At 40.4% G+C, this 23,838-nt stretch overlaps 1 protein-coding gene across 1 annotated transcript; it reads right to left on the bottom strand.

Moving 5' to 3' along the window:
• Window positions 1-2,439: 2,439 nt before the first annotated feature.
• On the bottom strand, window positions 2,440-23,838 carry DAB2 (DAB adaptor protein 2). Its single transcript, XM_079144464.1, has 14 exons — window positions 23,646-23,838; window positions 22,535-22,674; window positions 21,680-21,778; window positions 19,711-19,842; window positions 19,155-19,235; window positions 18,726-18,752; window positions 18,452-18,505; window positions 17,977-18,039; window positions 12,673-13,326; window positions 11,526-11,688; window positions 6,850-7,476; window positions 6,208-6,317; window positions 5,582-5,646; window positions 2,440-4,137 (listed from the first exon to the last, which is right to left on the bottom strand). Exons 1-13 carry the CDS (start codon window positions 23,734-23,736, stop codon window positions 5,587-5,589), a joined length of 2,301 nt encoding a protein of 766 aa, XP_079000590.1. The 5' UTR covers window positions 23,737-23,838; the 3' UTR covers window positions 2,440-4,137; window positions 5,582-5,586.

The following is a 23,838-nucleotide window of genomic DNA, read 5'->3' as shown; positions in this document are numbered from 1 at the left end:
GTCAACCATTCCTTTCTTTTCCTTTCGATTCTCTGTTAGCTTCTGTGTCCAATACTCTCATCTTAGACTTATCCTAAATAAAACCTTGTTTGCTGATCAATCAGTATAAGCAGACACCTACAGAAGGCAGTCTGAGACATATCCCTGAAGTGTCTACAGCTTAGCTCCAGTCCCGTCAGGTCAACCTCTAACTCTTAGAGCAGTATTTCTTTCTCTCTTTTTCCCCCCAAGATAAAATAGTAATGATAAAAGTTAACCAAATAAAGAGAGAATTGATAGACAACTCCATAATCAACATCATGAGAAAAACACAGTCAGGAAGACTTTTAGAGTCAGGCTTTTAAAAATATAATACACCTTTGGTCCACCAATACAATTCACTGAGGTCTCTCTGCAGACTGGCATGTGTGCGATTTCAGTACAAGGTAGAGTTTTAGTAATTAAGCACATACTTCCAGCAAAGCAAGGGCAAACAAGGGACTGGGACACTCATTAGGTGGGATGACAAATGGCTGGCCCTCCTCCATCAGCATTGCTGAAATTAGGACTTGTTAACAGAGCTGCTGTTGGTACACAGCCTTGTTCATGACCACATTTGGTAGATCAACTGAGAACATGAGTTTTAGTTATTTTTAGAGGAAAGGAATTAGCTTAAAGCATGCCATTTCCCGGCAAGAGTTAGGTGCTTTATTATTTTGCAATCATCTCTAATGTTAATAGCTTAAATATTTACCAGGGGTTTTTGAGCAGTTCCTATCTTTCATTGGAAGACTTTGTATGGAATCTCTTTGGAATGGGTCAGAGTCCTCACTCAGCAGGTAATTCCAGGGTCAACAAAATTTCTTAGTTAGCTACATCCTCTGTTCTTTCCCCTCCCTGTTTTCAGCACAGGAAAGACTCAGGGTCACCCTGTTTGGCTTTCTCTAGACATTTTGTGGAAGGAATCAGAAATCACTAGTTGAAAGGATCTCCCTGCAATACATTTTTGCAATAAAATACCCAATGGAAACGCTCCCTTAGGAGTAGGAACAGATGGCAGTCATTTTAAAGCATGGTTGCAGTCTAACATGAGATGTGACAGGAACAGATCCACCTCACAGGATTCTGGTATCAATGGAATAAAAGCACTTTGTGCAAATGGTAAAGAACTTCACAAATACTAAAAGTTCAGCTTTTAGTTTGGTTGTATTTGGTGCCTAAATGAAACCCTCGTTCCAGGATAATAGAGTTCCCTCAAACTCTTGAACTTCCAGCACACAGATATGAATACCACTACTACTAAAGAGATTGAGGAGCAGGTCAGTCCCCACTTTGCAGGGACACTTCAGTAAGTGCCTCCTTCTACCTGGCCAGCAGTGGTTCCTAATACCCTGAGATGAATGTCTTCCTCTTAAACACATAAGTGAGCATTAACCTCCAGCAAGATCTCACAAATTCAGGCCTGTGGACATAGCACACAGTCTCAACAAGTTAGATACACTGAGAGCACCTGGAGAAGCCAAGTAATCGGTGCAACACATTCTTATCAACATCCTTCTCCAGTTCATCCTCATCTGGGCTTACTTTCAGCTCTCCTGGATGCTCTTTTTATGTGGAGTCTGTCCCTCTACCTTTAGGCTCACTCTTGTCAGAAAGAGACTAAGTGCTTCTGTTAAGGGTAAAAAGAAGGCATACCACCACACATCCCGTGACAGGTTGCATCAAAAGGTGGCTCCTCCCACACGTGTCTTATACCTTAAAGAAGTTAGGTGCAACATTAAGACCTCTACATCCAACCAAGGTCTACCTTAGGATTCTTTCCCTCCCTCTTTCTTGTAGTTCAAAGGGTTTTGTTTTGTTTTTGTAGTGCTGGGGGTTAAATCCAGAGTCTTACCCATGCTAGGGAAGTTCTCTACCACTGAGCAACACCGCCAGCCCATTCCAGGTCTTCCTGAAATGAATGAGTCTTGAATCTTGTAGCAGGTGAGAATGTATTAGAGTGTCCCAATGCTGAAAACATCTGAATGTTGGTCTGCCCACATCACACAGCCACTCTCCCGAGGAGCTCAAACCCACCACAATTGGTCCCCACAGTTGTATCTTGGTGGGGTCAAACAGGACTAAATAAAGAACGAGAAGAAGCAAAGAGTAAATCAGGCCAATACTGTACCAATAAATGGTTTTTATATTGGACGTCAGTGGAAGTTGTTCTGTGCAGGTCTTATCCACTGAACTCCATTAAACTCCCAGGAAGGGAGCATGTGTGGACCTGAGAGAGGACAATGAGGCATTGACTGGATGACAATTTATTCCCAATTCTATTCCATGGATTTATATTTTTAGTCATCTTTGTGACAGAATGTATTATAACTAACCTTGACTCAACTTTCACTGGTATATTTCAACCCTTGACCAGCACAGACTATCAGTATTAGAATAAATTGATGTTAACACATGAGATTTTGCCATTCCAGTTTATTCAAATGAGTAAATTTATAGCTTTATTTGCATACAGAAAAGTGCACGAGATAAAAAGTATGTACAGAACAGTTGTGTGGCTGATCATCATTTTCAAAAAATTCAACTACCTAGAAATAGTTACCTCCAGTTTTGCATGTTTAGGTATTTGGACTTTTAAAGTACTATTTCAAGTCTGTGTTTATAATGACACAGTAGGAAGCCAGACAGAAAATTATGCCATATATAATCAGCTATTACCATTAAACATAAAACCACAGGACTTCAGCTGAACTCCTTGGGGCTAATCAATAGAGGCTCAGGAGCCCCAGTGCTGCTTAAATCCTGATCAGCTGTCCTCCTCTTCCACCTAAGGTAACATTGTATGTGGTTGATTAGGACCCACAAGAACCTGAGCATTAAGGTCCAAGAGATAACATTTAAAAAAATCCAACATAAACAAATCTCATTTTGGCAAGAACAAACCCTTCAGAACTGTGCTAACAACAGGACTGAAGATGAAGTGGGAAGATTTCCAAGGTTATGAGGAGAAAAAATTGCAGACATTAGATGTTTGACGATAACCCCAAATACTTGTCCATCACCTTTTCCCCTGCCATTTATCTTCTTCCTCACAATGAGATTGTGGCTTCAAGAAAGTTTTCCAGTTACTTGATAAAGGTCTAGCATGGCCCCCAGTAAGAACCCAGTGTGTTGGCACAGTTAGATTTATCTTCATGATGTACTGCTCTTCAGAATACTGTCCTTCATTGCTGAGTTGAGATCAATTTCTCTTCCAATTAACTGTTCTCCTGGAATGTCAGCTCAAGAGGATGGTCGCCCCATCCACAGGAAGGGTACAGGTTGCACCTATTTGCAATTTTAGTTTCTGGGACTAGCAATTATTGAAGAAGAACACAGGTCCAAGATCTGCGAATCATTCTTTCTTTAATTAGTTCCCTCTTTAATTTTTTTTGCCCCATGAAAGTTTTTGCTTGCAAAGGGGAGGTAATGCTACATGAATCCAGGAAAAAATGGAGGTGAAAGAGAATCAGAGGGAAAAGGTGAAGAGAGGTTAATTATGTTTTCCCCTCATCTGAAATACTAACAGGAGATCAGGAAAAAGATAATCTTGGGAGAACTTGATCTTTAGAAAGAAGAGAAACCATTATCTTTAAAAAGATCTCAGGTGTATTGGATTCCAAAGTGTATAAGGAGTTGGACTTGCTTCCATTTTATTTAAAAAGTTCTCTGTAAGAGATGGTCTGAAACAAGGGCCTTGTTTAGGTTACAGAACCCCCTAATGCCTTTGGGTAGCAAGGACTTGGAAATTTACTGAAAACAGTATGTGGTAGGAGGGGCTGTGGTGGCTGCATCTTCCAATCAGAGCATAGAAGGTAGAATGTCCTGGAAGGTTCTAGGGTCACGACAGGCAAGGACTCAGTAGGGAAACTACTTCATTTACATTTAAACTATAGAGTGTGGGAAATTAATTTACTTAAAGCCATAGATTCAATTTATCTTTAGCTTAGGCAGAAAGTGAAAGGCATTTTACAAGTGGAAGAGATGAGAAATAAGGCAACAGATAATACATCAAAGCTGGAACAAGGACAGAAGCCAGGAAGCATCTGGCTATTAACTTTGTCCTTGACGACTAAGGCCAACCTTTATGTTCCTCTGGATAGTCAGCATTCCAAGTTCCTAAAGAAATATGGAGAAAATAGAAATACTGCATTTAGAAATTTTGGATTGAAATGCATGTATTAAATATCAAGTTGTTTCTGAAGACATCAGTAACAGCATCTCCTAGGGCTGATGTGAGGATCAAGTGAGAGTAAATACAGAACATGTAATGACGTGATTAACAACAGTGCTCAACAACGTCTCTTGTATGACAGTTCTCCCCACAGACTCCGCTTACTTAACAGGTTGTTATTATTGTCACTGTTAATCCCTGACTGTGCCTTTTATCAATTAAACTTCATCATAGGTATGCATGAAGAGGAAAGCACAGAGTATATGCAGGATTTGGTACTCTCCATGGTTCCAGGCATATTCTGAGGGTGTTAGAGAATATCCTGTGGGGAAGCAGGGGGGTTGATGGGAGAATACTATAAACTTAATCTTCTTCTTCTTTTTTTTTTTTTTTTTTTTTTTTGTGGTGCTGGGGATTGAACCCAGGGCTTTGTGCTTGAAAGGCAAGCACTCTACCAACTGAGCTATATCCCCAGCCCTATAAACTTAATCTTATTGTTGATATCACACTTAAGATATTTATTTAATGAACATACTCTAATATAGATGGATCAAGACTTGGTTTAGTGGCCCTGCTTAGATCCCTTTCATTCTTTTTTTGCCCCAACCAGCTGTGCCCTATCTTCTCTAAAATGGAGGCATACCTCCTTTTCCCTCCCGCCTTCAATCTTTCAAGATCAGAACCCAGTTTCTGCCATTTACTGTTGAAAAAGAACAGGTTACACTGAGTCCTCCGGGGGGTTCGGTTGCAGGTGTTATTCCTGACCCTTGTCTAGGATAAAGTCCACTGGAGAAGAAACAACTTTCTGACTCATTTCATCTTTCACTGCATCTGAAGGTGATCTTAACAGCTGTCACTGCTCTCACGGTTAATCCCACCAGATGACTGCAGGCTAATCAAGATGGCTCACAAAAAAATAAGTGGTATCTGTTTAGCTGACTTGTCTGTTGACTTCAGAAGGTCATTAGTACTTGAAACGTAAAGGAAATCACGTTTTTACTAGGATACTTTGTAATCACTTCAATATGAAGTGTAAAAACTAGAAAGTAAAAACCTAGTGTAAAAAACTAGAAAGCCCAAAATACATGTTACATTAAGTTTGACTTCCATACAGAACTGAAATATTAAAAACACAAGATGAGATAGAAATCCATTTCCTATGGTTATATTATGATTTTGATGTATTTTAGAATTTGATTCTCAACTGCCAAGTCTATTCATTACTGAATTAGCAACCAATAGATTTCATGTTTATTATTCCTAAAATACAAATATTAAACTCTTCCCAACTTTAAAAATAAAATTACACCTTATCTCCAATGTCATCATTTCTCCCTGACTATTCCCCAATCCTCACCAAGATGAACTTAAATAGCATCTTCTACTTACATAAGTTAGGCAAAAGGATTTCCAAAAGGATCCCTATGTACATCAGATGTGGAGTGAGAAGCCACCTAAGAAGTAAAACCATCCAAGCAACAAATATAATTATAGTCATAAGACAAAAATATAAAATAAAATTTATCATAAGACTTCTCAAATTCCTTTAGAAATCACTCAGGTCATATACCAATCAGACATTGTACGGGTCTATAATGATTGTGTGCCCCCCTGCTTGTAGATGGTGATATATGTTATTTATTCAAAACCAAGACTCAGGTAAATTACATTTGCATCCCCCAAATGGGATGTATTATTTTTTATGAGCTATAAAACCATGGGTGGGAAATAAAGATCTTAAATTTTTAAAGTTTTTGATTTTCTCCCCAAATGCTTTCAGAAGTCAGATTGAATAAGAGAGGACAGATGTTTTCTATATGATAGATTCTCAGTAGTTACTGTAAAAACAATCTTACCCCAGTTTGAATAAATGGTTATACTGCAAAGGTTCTCAGATTATGTGTTAGTGAAACAGGTTTTATCACCAAAAAGCTAGTATACGTAATTAATTCTGGAGGCTGTAGTTCAGTGTGACTTGAACTTTGGAGCAACGACTTTTAGGAACTGATACTTACAGGGGGTTGTGATGAACTGAAGGGATCCTTAGAGAAAGGGTTCTCAAATGCATTGTCAGCAGATTTGGTAACTGGCAGGGTACCCTGTCTGGGGGCTGGCTTTGGTGGTTCTAGAAGGTGAAAAACCCAAACAGTCAGCAGACAAGCTCTCCCCCAATATAGCACACATCCTCCACAGTTACTGTCTCTGAAATTTCGTTCCATACTTCTGAAATTTACATCAGTAGACTAAAAATCACCACCACATACTAGAACTCTCAATGGTTACTGAAGTAAAATCCACCCCTCTTAGAAGAGAAAGCTATGTGTATTTATCTGAAGGGGAAGAGATTCCATAATTCCCTTGTTGAAGGCCCTGGAATATAGATGAGGCTTTATTATAGAGTCCTCCAAATTCCACAGTCCATGGCATTTCGATAGCTCTTGGCTGCTCTTTTAAGTACTGTCACTAGAGGGCAGGATGACACCATCCTTCAGAGTCTGCCAAGGTAAATAATTGGCTCAAAAAAAAAAAGTGTGTCCATAACCACTGATTATCAAAAGAAGCCAGAGCAGGGCTACAGGTGGGTGAGGGAGGGCTCTTCTGAGGGACCTTCTGGGAAACCCTTGTTGGTACAGTAGGCAGAGAGGTGAGTAGCTTACCATTGATCTTGTTCAATAGTTGATTCGCATCGAAATCATCATGGTCAGCATTCTCCTGAGGAATGCCAACTTTATTATTGAAGTAACTGGAGAAGGCACTTGAAGTCCCAGAGGAAGGCTGCTCTCCCTTCCTTGCGGGCACAGCAGGTGGCTGCCGCAGTTGGAAGTCCTTAAACATTTCTTTCACTTCCTTGACTTCTTTATCTCCAAGTGGGTCTAAAGCAGTGAAGGCATCACTAGGGATGTCCTTTGGAGGCCCAGTTCTGGGAGGTGGCTGAGGAGGAGTGACCAGGAGAGAGGACATCATAGAAGAGGACTGAGTGGACACAGCTGGTGGAAAAATATTGCTCTGAAAAGGATTCCCCAAAGGGCTTGTCGATGACCAAGCATTGGGTGTCACAGATGTAGAAGAGCCCCAGATGGCAGGGGCTGGAGAGGGATTTGAGGCCCCAAATGATGAAGGCTGGGTCCAACTTTGAACAGCTGGGCTTGCGCCAAAAACCACTGGCTGGCTGAAACCAGTCGGCTGGCCACCCATCATGGTTCCTGGGATCATGGCAGCAGACTGACTGAAGACCACCGATGGGTTCCATGGTCCCGCCTGGGCGGGTGTGACTGGCACACCACCTGAGGGAGGAGGGAAGAAATACTCATCAGGAGACAAGCTTGGAAAGGATTCCTGAATTTTAAAAAGCACAACCTTCCAGGGAACATTTATAGAGCATCCACAGGGTAAGTACCTTCATTAAGCCTTGAAGCTAACATGGAAATAAAGACTCAGAGATTCAATTACTCTGCAGGTTAACTAGCTAATACAGCATAGCTAGCATTTGAATGTTGGTTGCATTTTGAAGTTCATGGTCCTTCTCCCACACCTTTTTGACTTTCCTCATTAGACAGATAATACAGCCCATAAATACTAATCATGAAAAAATGAGCCTTTACCATAAATAAACTAATATATCCAAAACAACTAGACCAGAGCCTGTCAATAGCAGGAACTAATTTGTTGAGTTTATGTCCACAAACCACATTGATTGTGAAGTAGTTTTTTAAGATAATCCATTAGACTCTCTGAGTTATTGATTTGATCTTTGCATTGAGCAGCTGGCTTTTGTCTGGAGACTTATGGAAACCAGCTATCACGTATGTACATACGGCCCCAACATGCATCCATCCTAAAGAAACCGTTTCAAAGTTTCCTTGCTTTTTATGGCTGCCAAAGTTGACACAGCTATATAAAGGGAAGATAAAATTTAGCTGATGCCAAGATAGTTTTAGACTTTTATATGTAAAGATGGAGGGAAAGCTATTACCCTGGGAGGGCTGTTTCAAATAAAAGTGTTTCCTGCCATGTGTCATCCACTAAACCTTGCCAGAAGTTGGAACACAATATTTAAATGAGAAAGGGAGGAGAGAAGACAACAGGAGCCCAAAATGCTTCCCAGGAAGGGAATGGCCTGTGTCAGGGTACATGATCTTGGGCCAATGGCTCCTTTGCCTGCATCCTTGCTGGGGTCACTGGGAATTACCTGAATCACAAAAATCCAGGTCTCCTAAATTTCCCTATGTCTTGAGAGCCTTATCCCCTGCAGCTTGTTCTAATATACAGGGCATTTTTCTTCTGCCTCTGCCCAAGTACATTGATGAATAAGTCAAACTGTCACCACTGACAAAACCCTAAATTCAGCCTCATATTTCTCCATGGATGATGCTGATGATCTGCTTTTGAAACCCATTTGCTTTGAAGTTTGGAGCACAGCATTCTTTAACTAAGAATTTTCTAATCCAACTAAGAAAAGACCATCAAACTTGGGTGAGGAATGCTTTTGCTTCCACAGTGATAGTGCCCTAAGAACGTTACTTAGGGGCTGATGTAGCCAGATATTCTCTCTTAAATCTTCCTAGTATTTGTATCCTGTACGCTGAGGAATGTGGTCATCTGGAAAGAAATGCATTTGTTGTTCTCACAGAGTGACTGCAGGTTTCAGAAAAGGTCCGTTCACTTAATCAACATTATTATTTTCAAGCATAAAGAATACAATTACAATTGGGGTGGTCACAATCTGTGACCACAGGGACAAGTTCAGGCACACTGTCTCCAAATCCAGCACCCTATCCACCTGCTCTGCCTCACACCAAAACACAGGACTTTTGATGTTGTGGTTGTTGTTTCTTAAGTGGTATGTTAATTCAAATACTAATCACAGACACGGAAATTAGACTTCATAGCAAATCAAGGGATAGGTTCTCTTAGATTCTATATAGGCCCTAAAAGCAGGTTGAGCTTGAAAAAAAAAATTATTGCTTTTGTTTCAGAACAAATTTATTTAAACTTTACTAAGTGAAGCCAGAGTCCCTCACTAATAATTTCCACCAATTAGATGTGCAAAAAAAGAAGGTCAGATTTTATCATCTTTCATGTTGAACCACTTACCATTCCTTAGGAAAACGCACGGCTTTGGTCATAGATCACGTCAGTGGGAGTGGTGTTTATAAAAGAGAGAAATATGATATTTGCCAGGAATTAAAGGCTCTCCCAGGATATGCTTGTGCCAGCCTTCATTTCAACCCACCAGATTGTACCCAATTGTGTTTCTGAGACATTTATGACTCAGCTGGAGAAAGTAAGGGCAAGGACTAAGGAAAAAGGGCGTGTGGGCATAAAACATTAATTTTATTACCTTCTGAAGCTAGATCAAAACACAGGGCAGCAAGTCAAAGCGGAGGGCTCAGCTTTCTATAATGCCCTCTCCCCACCCCCAGCTCCAGGGGAGACAGTCCCCCAGCTGGGTCTAGCGGAAGCCAGACCTACAACCTTCCATGGTTTGGCTGAGTATCCCTGCTGGTGGACAGGGGCTATACTGTAGAGCTCAGTTTGAGTTCCATGTCCAAACTTGGAAGAATCATCAGTATTCTGCAGTTGTATACCCAAAGGCCTCAACAGGGGCACCTAGCCAAAAAGCTTCATTTCGTCTGAATAAATTAACAGTTATAGGGTCCAGCTGTATTTTCAGGCTGACTTGTTAAATATTGGCTGTAAAAATTCTTCAGGGCATTGATATTAGACTACAAAGCCCTGGGATGTGATCTAGTCACAGCACTGCATGCAAGTTCTCTGCCTTCCTGAGAGAGACAGAAACCAACCTGCTCCCCTTGGGGGTGCAGGAAAAAGAGCAATAGAGAAAAGGGAAGCCCCAGAGACACACAGTGTTTAGGGAGAGCCTCTTGAGGGACTAAATGCCACAAAGAGACCTGGAACACATTGGCTTCTTGTACTCACATGGATTTCAGCCACTCAGTATCCCTTTCCTTGCACCCCCTCCACAGATATGATTAAACAGATTCACTGTGACAGATCTAAAATATTTTCCTTTGCAGGACTAGAGAGACCTGGGTGACTGACTCTGCAGGAGGCAGAGAAAGCCAAGGTCCTGGTCAAATTTATCAAAGGGGAAGGAGAGTCCTTCTTCATCTGTGGTCCCCCATTTCCCAAGCCAGAGTCTATTTGGAGTTTGTAGAGGTGCCAAGAAGCAGAAAAACAGAATCCCCAGCAGGACAGCAAAGACCATTGTTGGAGTTTCTGAAAACTGTACGGTGGAATCTGAAAAGAACTGGAGGCCGTGGATGAAGAGTAGCAGGACCAGACCTTATCAGGTGGCTCTGCCATCGTCATGCAGCAGAGAAGCCCTAGGGATCTGGTAAAATTCCACCTCTTCTGTAACTTTTCTCCTTCCAACTTCAGCTATCTACTATTTACCTTTTTTTTTTTTTTTTTAACTTATTTTTAAAATTTATTTATTTTTTACAGACTGCCTTTGGGTCCTTGTACACACACAAGGTACATCATTTCGTTTCTATGGTTGTGCACGATGTAGATTCAAACCCTTTGTGTGATCATACATGTACATAGGGTCATGATGTCTGTCTCTTTCCACCGTCTTTCAGACCCTCTCCTCTCTCGTTTCCTTCTACATAATCTAAAGTTCCTCCACTCTTCTCTCACCCCACCCCCACCCCCATTATATATCATCATCCACTTCTCAGGGAAAACATTCGGCCTTTGTTTGACTCTATTAGGGACACTACTAGCAAACACTGGCAAGGTGGAAGTATTCGGAGACTGAGTAGGATGTGTGCCTGGGGGCAGAGCTGAGAACAGAACCTGGCTTTTCATCCCATGACTGCTTCAGACTTAACTAGTCCCTCCTGGGGCACCTAATGTTTTAAAAGGGCAGGCAGGCATTGAGAGGTGATAGGTCTGCAATCTGTTATGGCATATGACATGGAAGACATTTGTGTTGCTATTTTTCCAGCACAGATGGCAGATGAAGAGAGGCTCTTGCATCTCATCTCCTTTGTATCACTGGACCTGGTCTGAGCTTCATGGTCTCTCACAACTGCCTTCCAAGAGCTATTGCAAATTGGTTCAGCTACATGTAATACTGAAAATGGATGTCTTGTCACATCCAGTTCCAGGAGCCACATTTCAGTTTTAAGACAAGAGTATCAACTAGGGGTGGGTGGCACAGAAGTAAAGGTGGGAGAAGGGTTGCCTAGGTTGCCTAATCTTTTATCCATGGAACCTCAATGGATAGGAAGGTCCTTCCTCCTGTTCATTCATTTTATGAGTGGAAGTGGCAGAACCATACCTAACTCTGTCACTAGGCACCTACCTAGACCCACAAGGGGCCCCACTGGGGCAGGAGTGCTTGTTTTGAAGAGGTCCAGAGGGTTGGTCTGTGGGGCTGCAGATTGTCCTGTGGGTGACGTCTGGCCTGGAGGTTCTGAGACGGGAGGAGCAAAGATGTCTGATGCAAGCAAGTCATTTGCTGAAGACTGACAGAGAGGGAGGGAGGGAGGAGGGAGAAGAATTATTCAGCAACAGTGAAATACAACTCTGCTCTGTCTTCTACTCTTTACCCCAAATTTGAGATCCAGAGAAAGGAAAACTTTTTCCTATAACTGATCAAAACAAAAAACAATGGGGGAAATTAAAGATGCAGATGGCTGCAGTGGACTGACTGTTGGGTGTAGGGACTGATACAACCTGGGATTAGCAAAATGAAAACTTTTGCTCATTTAGACATTTGTATCAGTCTGTTCTCATTGGCTCAAAGCTTGAAGCTGGGAAAAGGAAGGGCAAACTACAATTAAGCATCCTAAATAACTGTGATCATTCTACTGGATTTAAACCAGCACACATAGAGATGACAGAAGTCTTAATCATCCCGCAAACCAACATATTCCTATGAGAGTTTCAGAAGCATACCTATTGGAAACTACATTTTGAATTGCTTTTGATTAAAACTGCTAATGGTAGTGGGACTAGTACATACTTAAGTTTCTCCTAGAACAATGGGTGATTGAACCAACGCTGAAAAGAGGAGACACATTTGAGAATTTGATACCACCACCACGAATGGACTGCAACTCGCCGGGGGCGCAGGGCGGGTGTTAGTGTGGGGAAGACACAAAGGGCGTTGCGAGGACTCTTGCCCTCCCATCCCAGAATGTGACGATCAAACTTACCAGAGGTACAGAAGCATAGCAGCATTAAAAATGGAAAAAACTTGTGTTTAGTTTAGTAGTAAGAGACAAAACATGCAAACGGAAGGCAGGGTGTGACCAACACAGCCGAGAAGCTTAGCAAGACTGGCGATTAGAGGAGAGTATTCCTGGAGAATGGATGTGCCTCGTCCCACCTCCTAGTTTACAGCCACACGGGAAACCACAAGAGCAGCAGGACAAGCGCTTGCCTCACACCACCCTCTGGTACCGAGCATGCATTCTGCTAATGGCTATGTGGAGAAGACAATTCACCTTAGCAGTCCTTCTGCCTCTTCCTGGTTTGGTACTTTGTGGAGGTGGGATAATGGCTATGGAGTCATGTGCTGAGGACTGGACAGAGCTTTCCAAGTCCTGTTTTACGCCATTCGGTACAGAGAGTCCTTTGGGAGGGCTTCCCACGAAAGGGTTTGGGGAAGATTTGATATGGAAGCCGTTCTGTTCTCTTTCAGATACCCCATTTTGAGTTCTCACCGCTGGCTGGCTTTGCGTACTCGAAAAGGGCCACGGGCCTGCCTGAGCTTCCTGTTTGCTAGTCCGGTTAGAGATTTGGTCAAATTGCTGACCAAAGTAATCAACATCGCCATTCAGGGGCCCATTACTCAAGGGAGTAGACAAGCTACTCGAATTCTCTTTCTTCTGATCTGGAGATTTGAGAGAATCAAACGAAGAGGGTGTCGATTGGTCTGGCTGTGCAAAAGGATCATCACGGAAAGGATCAGGATTGGGGGTGGGAAAGAAGCTGAGATTGGCAGAAAAGGCATTTTCAGGCAAGAAGGATGCCTGAGGCTTTGGTCGAGGAAGAGAGCAGGAGGTGATGCCATTTGTTAAGAATGGATTTTCTCTTAAAGAATTCTGATTGGTGTCGATTTCAGAGTTTAGATCCACTAACAGGATATCTTTGCTTTCCTATCGCATTTGGAAAGAAAAAAAAAAAAAAAAAAGAACATGTGTTAGTCCATGTTAAGACTTCAAATGAGAAAAACTACATAAAATGACCAGGACTATCAAATTTCCCATTTGAATTTGGTCTCCATAAACTGGTTGACTATGATAGACTCCCGTTATCTCCCAGAAAGCATTTATTAGCTGTGCACTGGGGGATTCCCTGCCCCTCCCTCACCCCAGGACCTTTTATCTATGCCTCAGTTTTGTTGGCCCTTCACGAGTGAAAGCTCACTTAGGTCATACACACAGCTGGGCTGAGTTCACTACCACACTGTTTCAATTCATGCCTAACTCCTGTCTTAAAGGTTATTGATTGTGTCACTCTGAATGATTAGCCAAATATGCTGAGCCTATGTATAAGAAGTGATTTCATAAGCCTGGCCCAGCTTCTTACCTGATGTATACAAGGTCTCACCTATTGTACCTCCGAGTCATTAGCATCACATCTCCAAATAAGTCAATGCATTGGTTAATACATTCAGATTTTATAGTCCTGCTTACGACAAAGTTTAAAGCCTAATGCATTTCTCTATAATTGGTTCATTTCTTCCTGGGGGGGTGTAGTTCCTTTAATATCACAGTCAATAGTTACACCTCTTTAAATACTGAAGGCCCTTTTGAAGATGCCCACCAAAGTGGATCCCTCATTTGCACCCCCAGTCTCTCCCCTGAACACACCCTTTTTTGGTGTATATCCTTCTGTGAAAGTGACACTCAAATGCTGGTTTCATCTCATCTATCATATATTATCCCCGAGTATTTATACATTTTTTTTTCATAACATGGCTTACAGGTGTCTGTGTGGTAGTAATCTCATCTATTAAGTGCTAAGATTAATTAATAAATAATATTTTACTCTAGCATGAGTTAGAGATGGAGATTTAAGACTTAATCTAAAAGATAACCAAATGCCTAATTCTACTAATTCTGTTTCCTCTCAATCCTTTTTCTGATATTGGTAATTACTTGGTTTCTCTATTGTTATATAAATTTTTTTGTCGATATAAAAGCAACAACTTTGATAAATCTGAGGTCTTTATTCCAGTTATTGACATAAGTATTTATGATTCATCCTGGGATAGGGTCTCAAACTAAGAGCCCTTCTTTCTGATTGACCTCGATCTTTTAAATTCTTAATTACACTAGTCGTAGAAGATCATGAACAATAAACCTGCCTAGCTGAAGTGGAAGTTAGAGCAGGCATTTAACATTACTCTGGGGGAGAGTACTAAATATATTGATTATTGGGAAAACAACAACTTTAAGGAAATACTAATATCTCAAACTAGTAAGAACAAAAAGGGTTCAAGAAGGTCTCCTTGGCTTTTAGAGAAAAGAACATTTTTACCAGTTCAGATGTTACTTTGTGGTCATAGAAAAGACAGCAAAACCAGAGCTAAATGGTGTTTATCTTTTGACTCCCTTTACTGTAAGGTATAAAAACACAATTTTTAAAAGCCACATTTTTCTCTGTAACTAGAAGAATTTGGCACAAGAAAGAGCTTGTAATTTAAAAAAAATTTAATCAAAGAAATGGATTGGAAGATTCCTCTTAATGAAAGGATCTTTAAATAATCAAAAGGGAGGATAAAATGTATTACAGAAGTTTGTGATTTCAATATTCATTCACTATGAGCCACCTCTAGGTGAGGACAGTTGGGTGTTCACAGCTGGTAGAGTTCTCCTTTTCAATTACTTCAGAAGAAGTTCTTAGGACACCAATCGGGAGTCACAATGTTAGACTTCTGAATAGTCACCCTACAAGTAAAATGTATAAGGCTCGCCTCAGGTCAGGTTTGCTGTTAGTCCAAGACCGAGAGTCCAGTCTAGTTCACAGACCACAACCGATGGGTGCACTCTCCATCCACCCCTTCTCAGAGCTTCATTCATACTGTTAGACTGTCAGCACTCCATCCACTTGGCCACTCTTGGAGCACCTGAGACAGGCCCTGACACCCTGAAGTAAACCACAGTCCCTGTTATTAAGGGGCTACAAGCAGGTGGGCAGGCAATCAGGGGTCTGCATCAAGATCAGCTTTTAAAAACTGACTTCCACTGCTCTCTTGCAGGTAGCTAATCTCACCTACCATGCCAACTTGCCAAATAGAGGGCTTTCCTACTTTGGTGGTATCCTGCCTTCCTATGTATTAAAACATGCTTCTTTAGACCAACTTTCAAAATGATTCATAGTAAGACCCAATTTAATTCTGGCCCAATACATTTTCTCTACATGATTCAAAGATCCATCTCAAATTCACACTCTTTTCAAAGCCTTTTCCCATCAATCTTTCTATTTCAATTTTACCTGTGTCTTCCCCATGGTGTCTTAGGGGCGGTACCCAACTGTATAAGTATTACTTGAATGTTGTACCCTGATCCTACCCCTTGTACCATATTTAATCTCCTTGATGGTGCATCATGCCTCATTCATTTCATACTACCTGTGCTTTTACATGGAAGTTTCAAAATTAACAAATATGCATTTCCTCTCCCCTGCCTTCCTGCTCTCTTTCTCAAACAGTATGGAAGGATAATGCTCAAGTGCTTTTCCTTAAAAAAAAAAAAAAAAAAATTTCCTAAGGGAAGATGCTTAGTTGCAAAATGAACAAATTGCAGACAGCTACAGTCACTTGGAACCACTATTAAAGTCAAGGTTATTTAGATTTCTTTCTCACTTCACACCTTTCAGAGAAATTCTTGTTAAGAGTTAATTTTTTTTTATTATGCTGGTTTTCCCAAGTAGAGCTAAATCTACTCTGTGACCTATGAAGACAGAGTCAATATATAAGAGCATGTCAAAGTTTAACCAGAACATTAGCCCTTTTAGAAAACTAACAAAGGTTAGCTTTCTCTTATTTATTAGTTACTATCTATTTTGATGATATTTATTTTAATTTGTTGCTAGTTTAACTATAACTTGAATTTCTACAAATGAAAAGGTCTTAGAACTTAAGAAGTCTAAGAATAATGGGACTCAGGATCATCCATGTTATTTTCATTTCCTTTTGCAGAATGTTCTGGAAGCCTACCAGAGTAGGCTCAACAATAAGTGCTTTCCTTGCCTCTTCCTCTGCAATTTCATTTCATATCTTGAGTGTTCTACTCTTGTTCAGTGTTCTTTTTTGAGAGTTTTTCTTGGAAAGTAGATTGCATGAGTATCAAATTCCTTTGAGGAGGGTGCTACTAACAGTGGAAAGGGCAAATTTGTTTAGGAATCCAAAAGGTCTCAGAGCTACAATGGTGCTTTCAGAGTCATCTACTCAAGTTTATCTGTAGAACAGTAATAAACTTTATGAAGAATGAAAGGTTCTATAGACAAGTGAGTCTATAGAAATACAGGATAATGTGCTTAAAAGAACATTAAATAGATTTCTCCATTGCAGGCTTGGAGAGCCCTTAAGATGCTAGGGTGCAGTGAGGTTCTTACATGGTGAGGGCACAGAGGAGTGCACACAGCCCCTGTTCCCATACTAACCTCACCTGGGTGCTAATGGAGTGAGGTTGCACAGGCTTGGCATCCTCTTGCAGTACTTAGGAGGTAAGAATCTTACCCAGTCTCCCACCAACTGCTTGAATTTCTGTGACCTTTGTTTTGTAGATCTGCTTGGTAATTTCCTTATGTAAGAAACTCCTAGCTAGATATTTTCTTATCATTCTAGACTGATTCTGCTTGTCTAGTTATTGCCTTCTCTTCCTTCATGCTCAAGTCTAGAATCTCTCTTCCTCAGAAGCATTACTTGAACCTCTAAATTAGATAAATACCCTGTAATTAACATCAGTTAATATGCTTTGTGCTTCATTTTAATGTTGGTCTCCCTACTAGACAGTACATTTTATAGTGCTGGGCATTTTACTTCTTGCTGTGTCTTGCAAAGAGCAAGTTCTCAAGAAGTTGTTACATAAACAATGCAAGTTGCTAGAAGTCATTTGAAGTTTCATCAATCATTTTGACTGAGATCTGTTTTAGAAGTTCTGAGGACCAGGGCTTAAGCCTTGGGTCTGCACCTTTTTATTGGGTACGTGATGTTTTTGTTCAATCATCATTTTCTTATCTATAACATTTGGTACATATCTAAATAGCTGATACACATCAATCAACATTGAAAAGACTTGATATACCATAATGTTATGTAAAAGAAGTGAGCGATTTTCTAACAAGGACAGGTTTTGGTTGAACATCACTGAACCTCTTGTTTGTTTGAATTCTTACTTCATAATAAGCTTTTGCTGCTAAATTGCAACAGAAAGAGCAGAAGAAAGGCCAGGAGGCTTCATGATTAACCATCTAACAGACAGACTTCCTTCAAGTAGGTTTAAGCCAAGGATTATATTCAGCTCCTCTTTCTGATCCTAAGTAATTCCAAGAAGGATTATAATGCCTGACCTCCTGCTCAGATTGAACCTTTAAGCAATGTTAACGTATGAATTAGTGCTGATAAGTTCCCATGGCGACTTAAGATTCAAATTTTAGTAGTCACTTGTATTTTACGTGGAAAAATCAGTCATCACCTTCTTAGTTTCAATGAAGATGCTCGAGATTTCTGGTAAATTACTAATTTGAATTAGAGATGTCATTTCCATTACATTGCAAATTTAAAAACAAACACTTACTGTTGGACTATTTAGGTCAGGAGGTGTAGACATGTCCCCAAACAAATCCATCTGGTCCACACCCTTAAAAAAGTATTTGGATTAGATTCACATGTGTCTACTAAAAAAGATTATTTTGTATAGTGTTGTAATAGTCTGTTTCCTAAATTAAAGTTTAGGAAAACAGTTGTCACAATTTGATTTTCATTTAACTTGTACATATTTGATATTAAGCTATTTAGGTCTGGAAGTGTAGACATGTTTCCAAACAAATCTATCTGGTCCACGCTCTTTAAAAAGTATTCGAGTTAGATTTAGGTGTTCTACTAAAATGATTTTATTGTATATTGACATAAATGTAACACTAATGTTCAGGAAAATAGTTGTTGCAATTGGATTTTCTTATAGATTCAATTCAGAACTGGTATTAGCAACATCTCCAGGAAGTAGAACCCACTTTCAGGTGAGTAAGAATCATAAAACATCACATACATACCAATTTCAGTTTGTTCCCTTGATCATCAAGATTCATTAAGGTCTCGTTCCCATTCTGAAAAAATGGCAAATAGTTAAGGGTTTAATTGATGAGTTCTCATCTTACTATATTGGCTTATTAAGCAGTTAGGACTTGGACACTGATTATTTAACTATATCTTTTCCATGACCAAGAGGTCACAAATGCACAGTAATAAGGTAGGCAGGGAGAGGACCTGGGCAGGGAGCAAACAGGGCTTATACACCATTCATAAGAAGTAGCGATGCTCTTTTACCTCTACGACTCTGCTGGCTTCTTCAGCCTGAAGGAAAGATAGAAATTCAGTGATATTAGTAGTTGTGGTTAAGAGTTAAATAAAAGAACAAATATACTTTCAGACTCATAAGGCAAGGAAGAGTCTTGCCTATTTCATCTATATCCCCTCTCATTTTATAGAAATTACTGGATTTGAACAGACGTACTATATTTGACCTGGATTTTCCTGTGTGATTCCTGTGACCGATATGAATCTTGTAGGGATTGGAAATCAGAAGGGCCTGACCATAAAATTCACCCATTGCCCTACTGGGAATAACATAAGTTCTCTGCTTTGAAGAGGCTTAGAGAAGCACCATCTACGGAAGGATCCTATGTATACAGAATATTGAACACGGTCCTGAACGTAGTTACAAACCCCATGCAGCTTGTGTCAAGTAGGACTTACCTTTTTCTTTTCTTCTTCCTTTTTCTTTACATTATAGATTACTTGAAAAAGGTCTTTAAGGTCAATGACTAATGGCTCAGCCTAAAGAAGAAAACAAAAACACTGTTATCAGCATTCTTAATATTTCTCGTGTTGCCACCATCATTTCTGGTTTCTTTTTTTCTTCTAAAACTCTTTATTACCTTCTCCTGACATGTAGGGAGTGGCCCCCTGTCCCTGCCTGACACACACCACCATCACCACCCTCAGACACATAAAGGAAGCAGGGTTAGTAAGGACTTAGACAAAAGAAAAGGTACCGCGACAATTTTCACAATCTCTTCAAGGTTTCTGGGAACAATTCATTATTGTTCTAAAATCAAGACTGACCTTAAAAGAAAGACCTATTCTCACAAACATTGTGCCACATGGGTATCAATGACTATTTATTAATCCAAAGACTCTTTCTTTAATGATGTTAATGCTCTGGGTTATCATTTTACTCTCAGACATCTGATAATTCCCAGGAAGTGTGTGAGGACCAGTCCCCAAGGACACCTCACGGCTCACAGCTTACCTGTTGCCCAGTTTTTATGGCAAAAAACTGATGCTGGCCTTCTCCTCCACACACATAGCCAAATGCCCGGTTGTCTGTCACATCACGGGCAATGAAAGAAATCTTATTTACTGGGTGTTCGTGCTCTATTACCTGAAAACAAACATAAAGAATGATTTATTAGGAGCTGGGGCTGGGGCTCAGGGGTAGAGCACTTGCCTCGCATGCGTGGGCATTGGGTTCAATCCTCAGTACCACATAAATAAAATAAGTAAAATAAAGGTATTGTGTCCATGTACAACTAAAATAAAAAAAAAAAAAAAAAGAATGATTTATTGAGTAAACTAGGGCTGGGGTGTGACCCATTGGTAAAAGAATTTATTTTTAGGCTAGCACTGGTAGACATTGGACACAGAGGTTAAATCCTCTGAATAAGACTTTTTAGTCTCTGGTTAAAAGCTAGAGCTACATGAGTCCTTGCTAGGAAAGGCCCACAAGGAAGTAAGAAAAAGTGGAATGTTCCTTCTTAAAATAGTGAAACTTGAATCTTCTACCCCAAAGGTATGATGCCACATAGCCAGGAATGACTGAGGATTAGGATACCAAGAATCTCTAAAGGAAAGAGGGAATGTATAACCCTTGCACCAACCCAAGTAGGTCTACTTTTTCAATTCAAAATCAAACTTAATGAATGGCATAAATGAGTTAAAGAAGTGTCCACAGGGAACCTTTGACAGCCCTCAGGATGGCCAAGAAATTGTTCTGTATATTATTAGACTGAGGATCCCCAGTATTTTCTAGAAACTATCAAATGCTGTCTTCAAGTATTGTTCATGGACTTGTCCTAGATGGTCTGCGCCATGATCCAGAAGCTACATGAGGTGGGGGGTTCATTTCTCTTGACCCTTTCCAGCATGCAACAGGATTCAGCTCATCAAGTATGTTTATAGAAGGAAGTATGTGTCTTGTGTTTCTAAATGCCTAAGACCACTGAAAAGATCATATTTCAAGGAGAGGGAGGGAGAGCATGCTCATGGCTTGGGGAAACAAGAATTAAGAGTTGAAGGATAAGACTGGACATTTAATTCAGGGGTAGAGCACCTGGCAAGTGTAAGGCCCTGGGTTCCATTCCCAGTACCACAGGGTGAGGGTTGTGGGGAATGGTTGAAGAATAATGATGGACATGGACCTGAGCACGGCAGGCTTGATGAGCGTGCACCAGGCGTCCCCGCTCTGAGTGTGACTGGTGAATTTTGCAGACTAGACGAGGGGCATCTCTGGGAAGGAATGAATAGTAACTAGAGGTTTTCCCACAGTGTCTCGATACAAAGACAGTTTCATACACCAATGAAAATGGGCTAAAAGCAATATTTTAAGTGGATGAATCTTATGTTGAGTGGGGAAAAATGACCCAGAAAACTTGAATATGATAGCTTTTGGTTCAGGAACAAAACCAAAACAAAAGAAGCAAAATTATTCAAGAGTGATGGAACAATAGCAAACACACACACACACACACACACACACACACTTACACTCACACAAACATAAGGTCACTTCTGTGGGGGAAAAGACAGATGGAGAAAAAATACAGATGTGTTTTAAATAAGATTCAGCTTTAGGTGAGTTGGTAAGTTCACATGTGATCAGTATATTAAAAATCAAGTGAGAGCCAAGCACAGACCCATGAAAAATCACAAACCAGGAATCTTCATCTAGTTCCACACCTCGGAGGTCCCAAATAATGTGGTATTTACAGCATACCTGAGTTCATAGATTTATATTCATAGCTCTTATAGAAAACAAATTTCTATACAGGGTATCTTGACTCCACCTTCTATTCTGTTTTCTGTCTATTACTTCTGGAGAAGTAATACATTTTTTTTTAAAACAGAACTTTGAGAAGGAAAAGAGGAAGCTGAAATCCAAGCAGCGTGTAATTTGTCACACTCAGGTGCTCAAGTAGGTGTCAGTGAATGTGTATTCTTACCCCAGTTTTCTCGTCAATTATTTTTATCCCAGAAAGGGAAATGTTGACCCAGATCCTTTGTTTGTGTTGTCCCTGAGACCGACCAGCTGCTGCCATGCCCTGATGAGATTGGGAAAACAAGAAAAACCAAATTTGAAATATCCTACAGTGCTTTCCATACCAAAAGATTTAGAAGGTAGCTTTTTTGTCCAGTGTGGTTTGCCAGTTGTGAAAGAACGAGGCACCTTTCATCTGGGATAACAGGATGGAGCCAAAGACCATTGAGCAGGGCATCTCTGGACTGTGCAAACTCGAACAAGTCACTGTAGTTCTTCTGCTAAAGATAAGGGGACTGGACTGGAAGATCTTCAAAGATGCTCCTTCTAAGTCTTACGTTGTCTAATAAAAATGACCTGTTTAATCAGGTCCACGTAGTGAGGTGGTACTGAATTTAAAAATTCAAAGCACCACAGGGAGAACACTAAAGAATACCAGTTTCTAGGTAGGGTTCTGAGTCTTACCTGGGCACTTCCCATGCTCTCCACACAACCCTTGCCCATGCACACCCTTGCACGCAGGTGCTATAATCAGTTAAGGAGGTCAGACTGTTGGGACAGGCTTGGTTCATTTAAGTGCTGAGTCAACCAAAGTGAAAATACATCCAGAACCCTGATATCCTAGATGAAACTAGGTCTCCACAGCAGAACTTGAAATGTACCTACTAACACAGGGCTTCTCGCAGAATGAGATGTGACTGCGTCAATTACGGGATTAGAAAAATTTCATATCAGTGAGATACAGGTAAACGTGAGCTTTGAAAATAATTCCCTCTACTGGACACTTAAGATAAAGATAAAGCATTCTTCTCCCCTTTACCTTGAGTTTCATCATAGAATCTTGGCTCATCTTGTCCCCTCGAGCATCTGGCACATCATCAATTCCAATTAACTTGGCCTTGTATTTTACACCATCACCCTTGAACCTCGCCAAGAGATACTCATCTGTCTTTTCAGAGCCTGAGAATGGAAGAAATACAGGATAAAATTTTAATTTAAATGCCAGTCCTAGGTAAGACCAAATGTGCTCCAGAATCTCCAAATTTTGAGTAGCATAAATCTTGATTATATTATAATTTATCTTAAGTGGAATATTTAATTCTGTCTTTTTCTTCTTTTGAGTGAAATCATGCTTTGTAGTATTGAACATGGAACTGGGGTAGAAAGAAAATAAACTCTCAGAAAATGGGTGATGGGAAGCCATGGGAACATGTAAAGCGAGAGCTGTGGCTTTTTCATTCAAGAATTTTTAAGGTTTTGAAAGAATGTAATGATGATTTTATTTATTTTAGTGTGAGAAAAATAATTTACTAACATACAATTTACTAACATTTTGAACTATCAACAGAAAGAAGGGAAACACAGGTAATTTCCCTTGACAATAATTAAGGTAATTATCCCATCTTTGTAACTACTTCTGCTCCTCTTAAATGACCTGTGCAGTCTCATTCCCAGAACTAAAGAATAGTGGTAAAAACTGAGCAAGTAAGGCATATTCTCAGGCACTGGATGATTAAGGACTCTGGCCTTTCTAGTGGAGCTTTAGGACAAAAGAAGAGGGTCTACCAAAATATACATTTTGATTCTTAAGAATGGTAACTTCAATTAAGCAAAGTGGTTAATAGATCATTGAAAGATAACCACACGATAACTGTTGGTTGTATTACTAACTGAACAAGATGCCATAAACGTTTCCAGCAGGACCTAAGTCAGTGCCATCACAGATTCAGAGACCAGCCTCAGTACACATGGAGTGAACCAATCTCTTCTGCCAAAGTACACCTTTGCTGTTTAGGGAAACCTGAGGCGAGGCTAATGTGGCAGTCAGCCAAGAGGCAGTACTCGTGGTACCCCGAATCTCACATTTCTCCAAAGACAGAGGTGAATGCCTCCTGTTCCCTTCAGGGGCTTCCGGAGGATTTTTTCCATACCTTTCTTCTTTTCCTTCTTCGATGGTGCTTTTGGTGCAGCCTGTTGGTCAGGTTGACCATTGGTTGTGCTCGTTTCTACTTCGTTAGACATGGCAAGAAGGAAAGCAGCAAACCCCAGCACCAGCAGACACTTAGTGACACCAGGTGATCTCCAATGGAGACGTCTCAAATGAACATAACCTATAACACACAC

The sequence above is a fragment of the Sciurus vulgaris genome (genome assembly GCF_902686455.1).
Source record: "Sciurus vulgaris genome assembly, chromosome: 6".
NCBI lineage: Eukaryota > Metazoa > Chordata > Mammalia > Rodentia > Sciuridae > Sciurus > Sciurus vulgaris.
This window is presented reverse-complemented; position numbering and strand designations above follow the sequence as displayed.

Excerpts from the sequence above, each read along its gene's own strand:
- DAB2 (XM_079144464.1), bottom strand. The coding sequence starts at position 23,736 with ATGTCTAACGAAGTAGAAACGAGCACAACCAATGGTCAACCTGACCAA. Across the intron at positions 21,779-22,534 it reads ATTCTATGATGAAACTCAAG|GGCATGGCAGCAGCTGGTCG; the intron begins GTAAAGGGGAGA and ends CAATCTCATCAG. Across the intron at positions 5,647-6,207 it reads TCAGTTCATCACAACCCCCT|GTGGCTTCTCACTCCACATC; the intron begins GTAAGTATCAGT and ends TTTACTTCTTAG.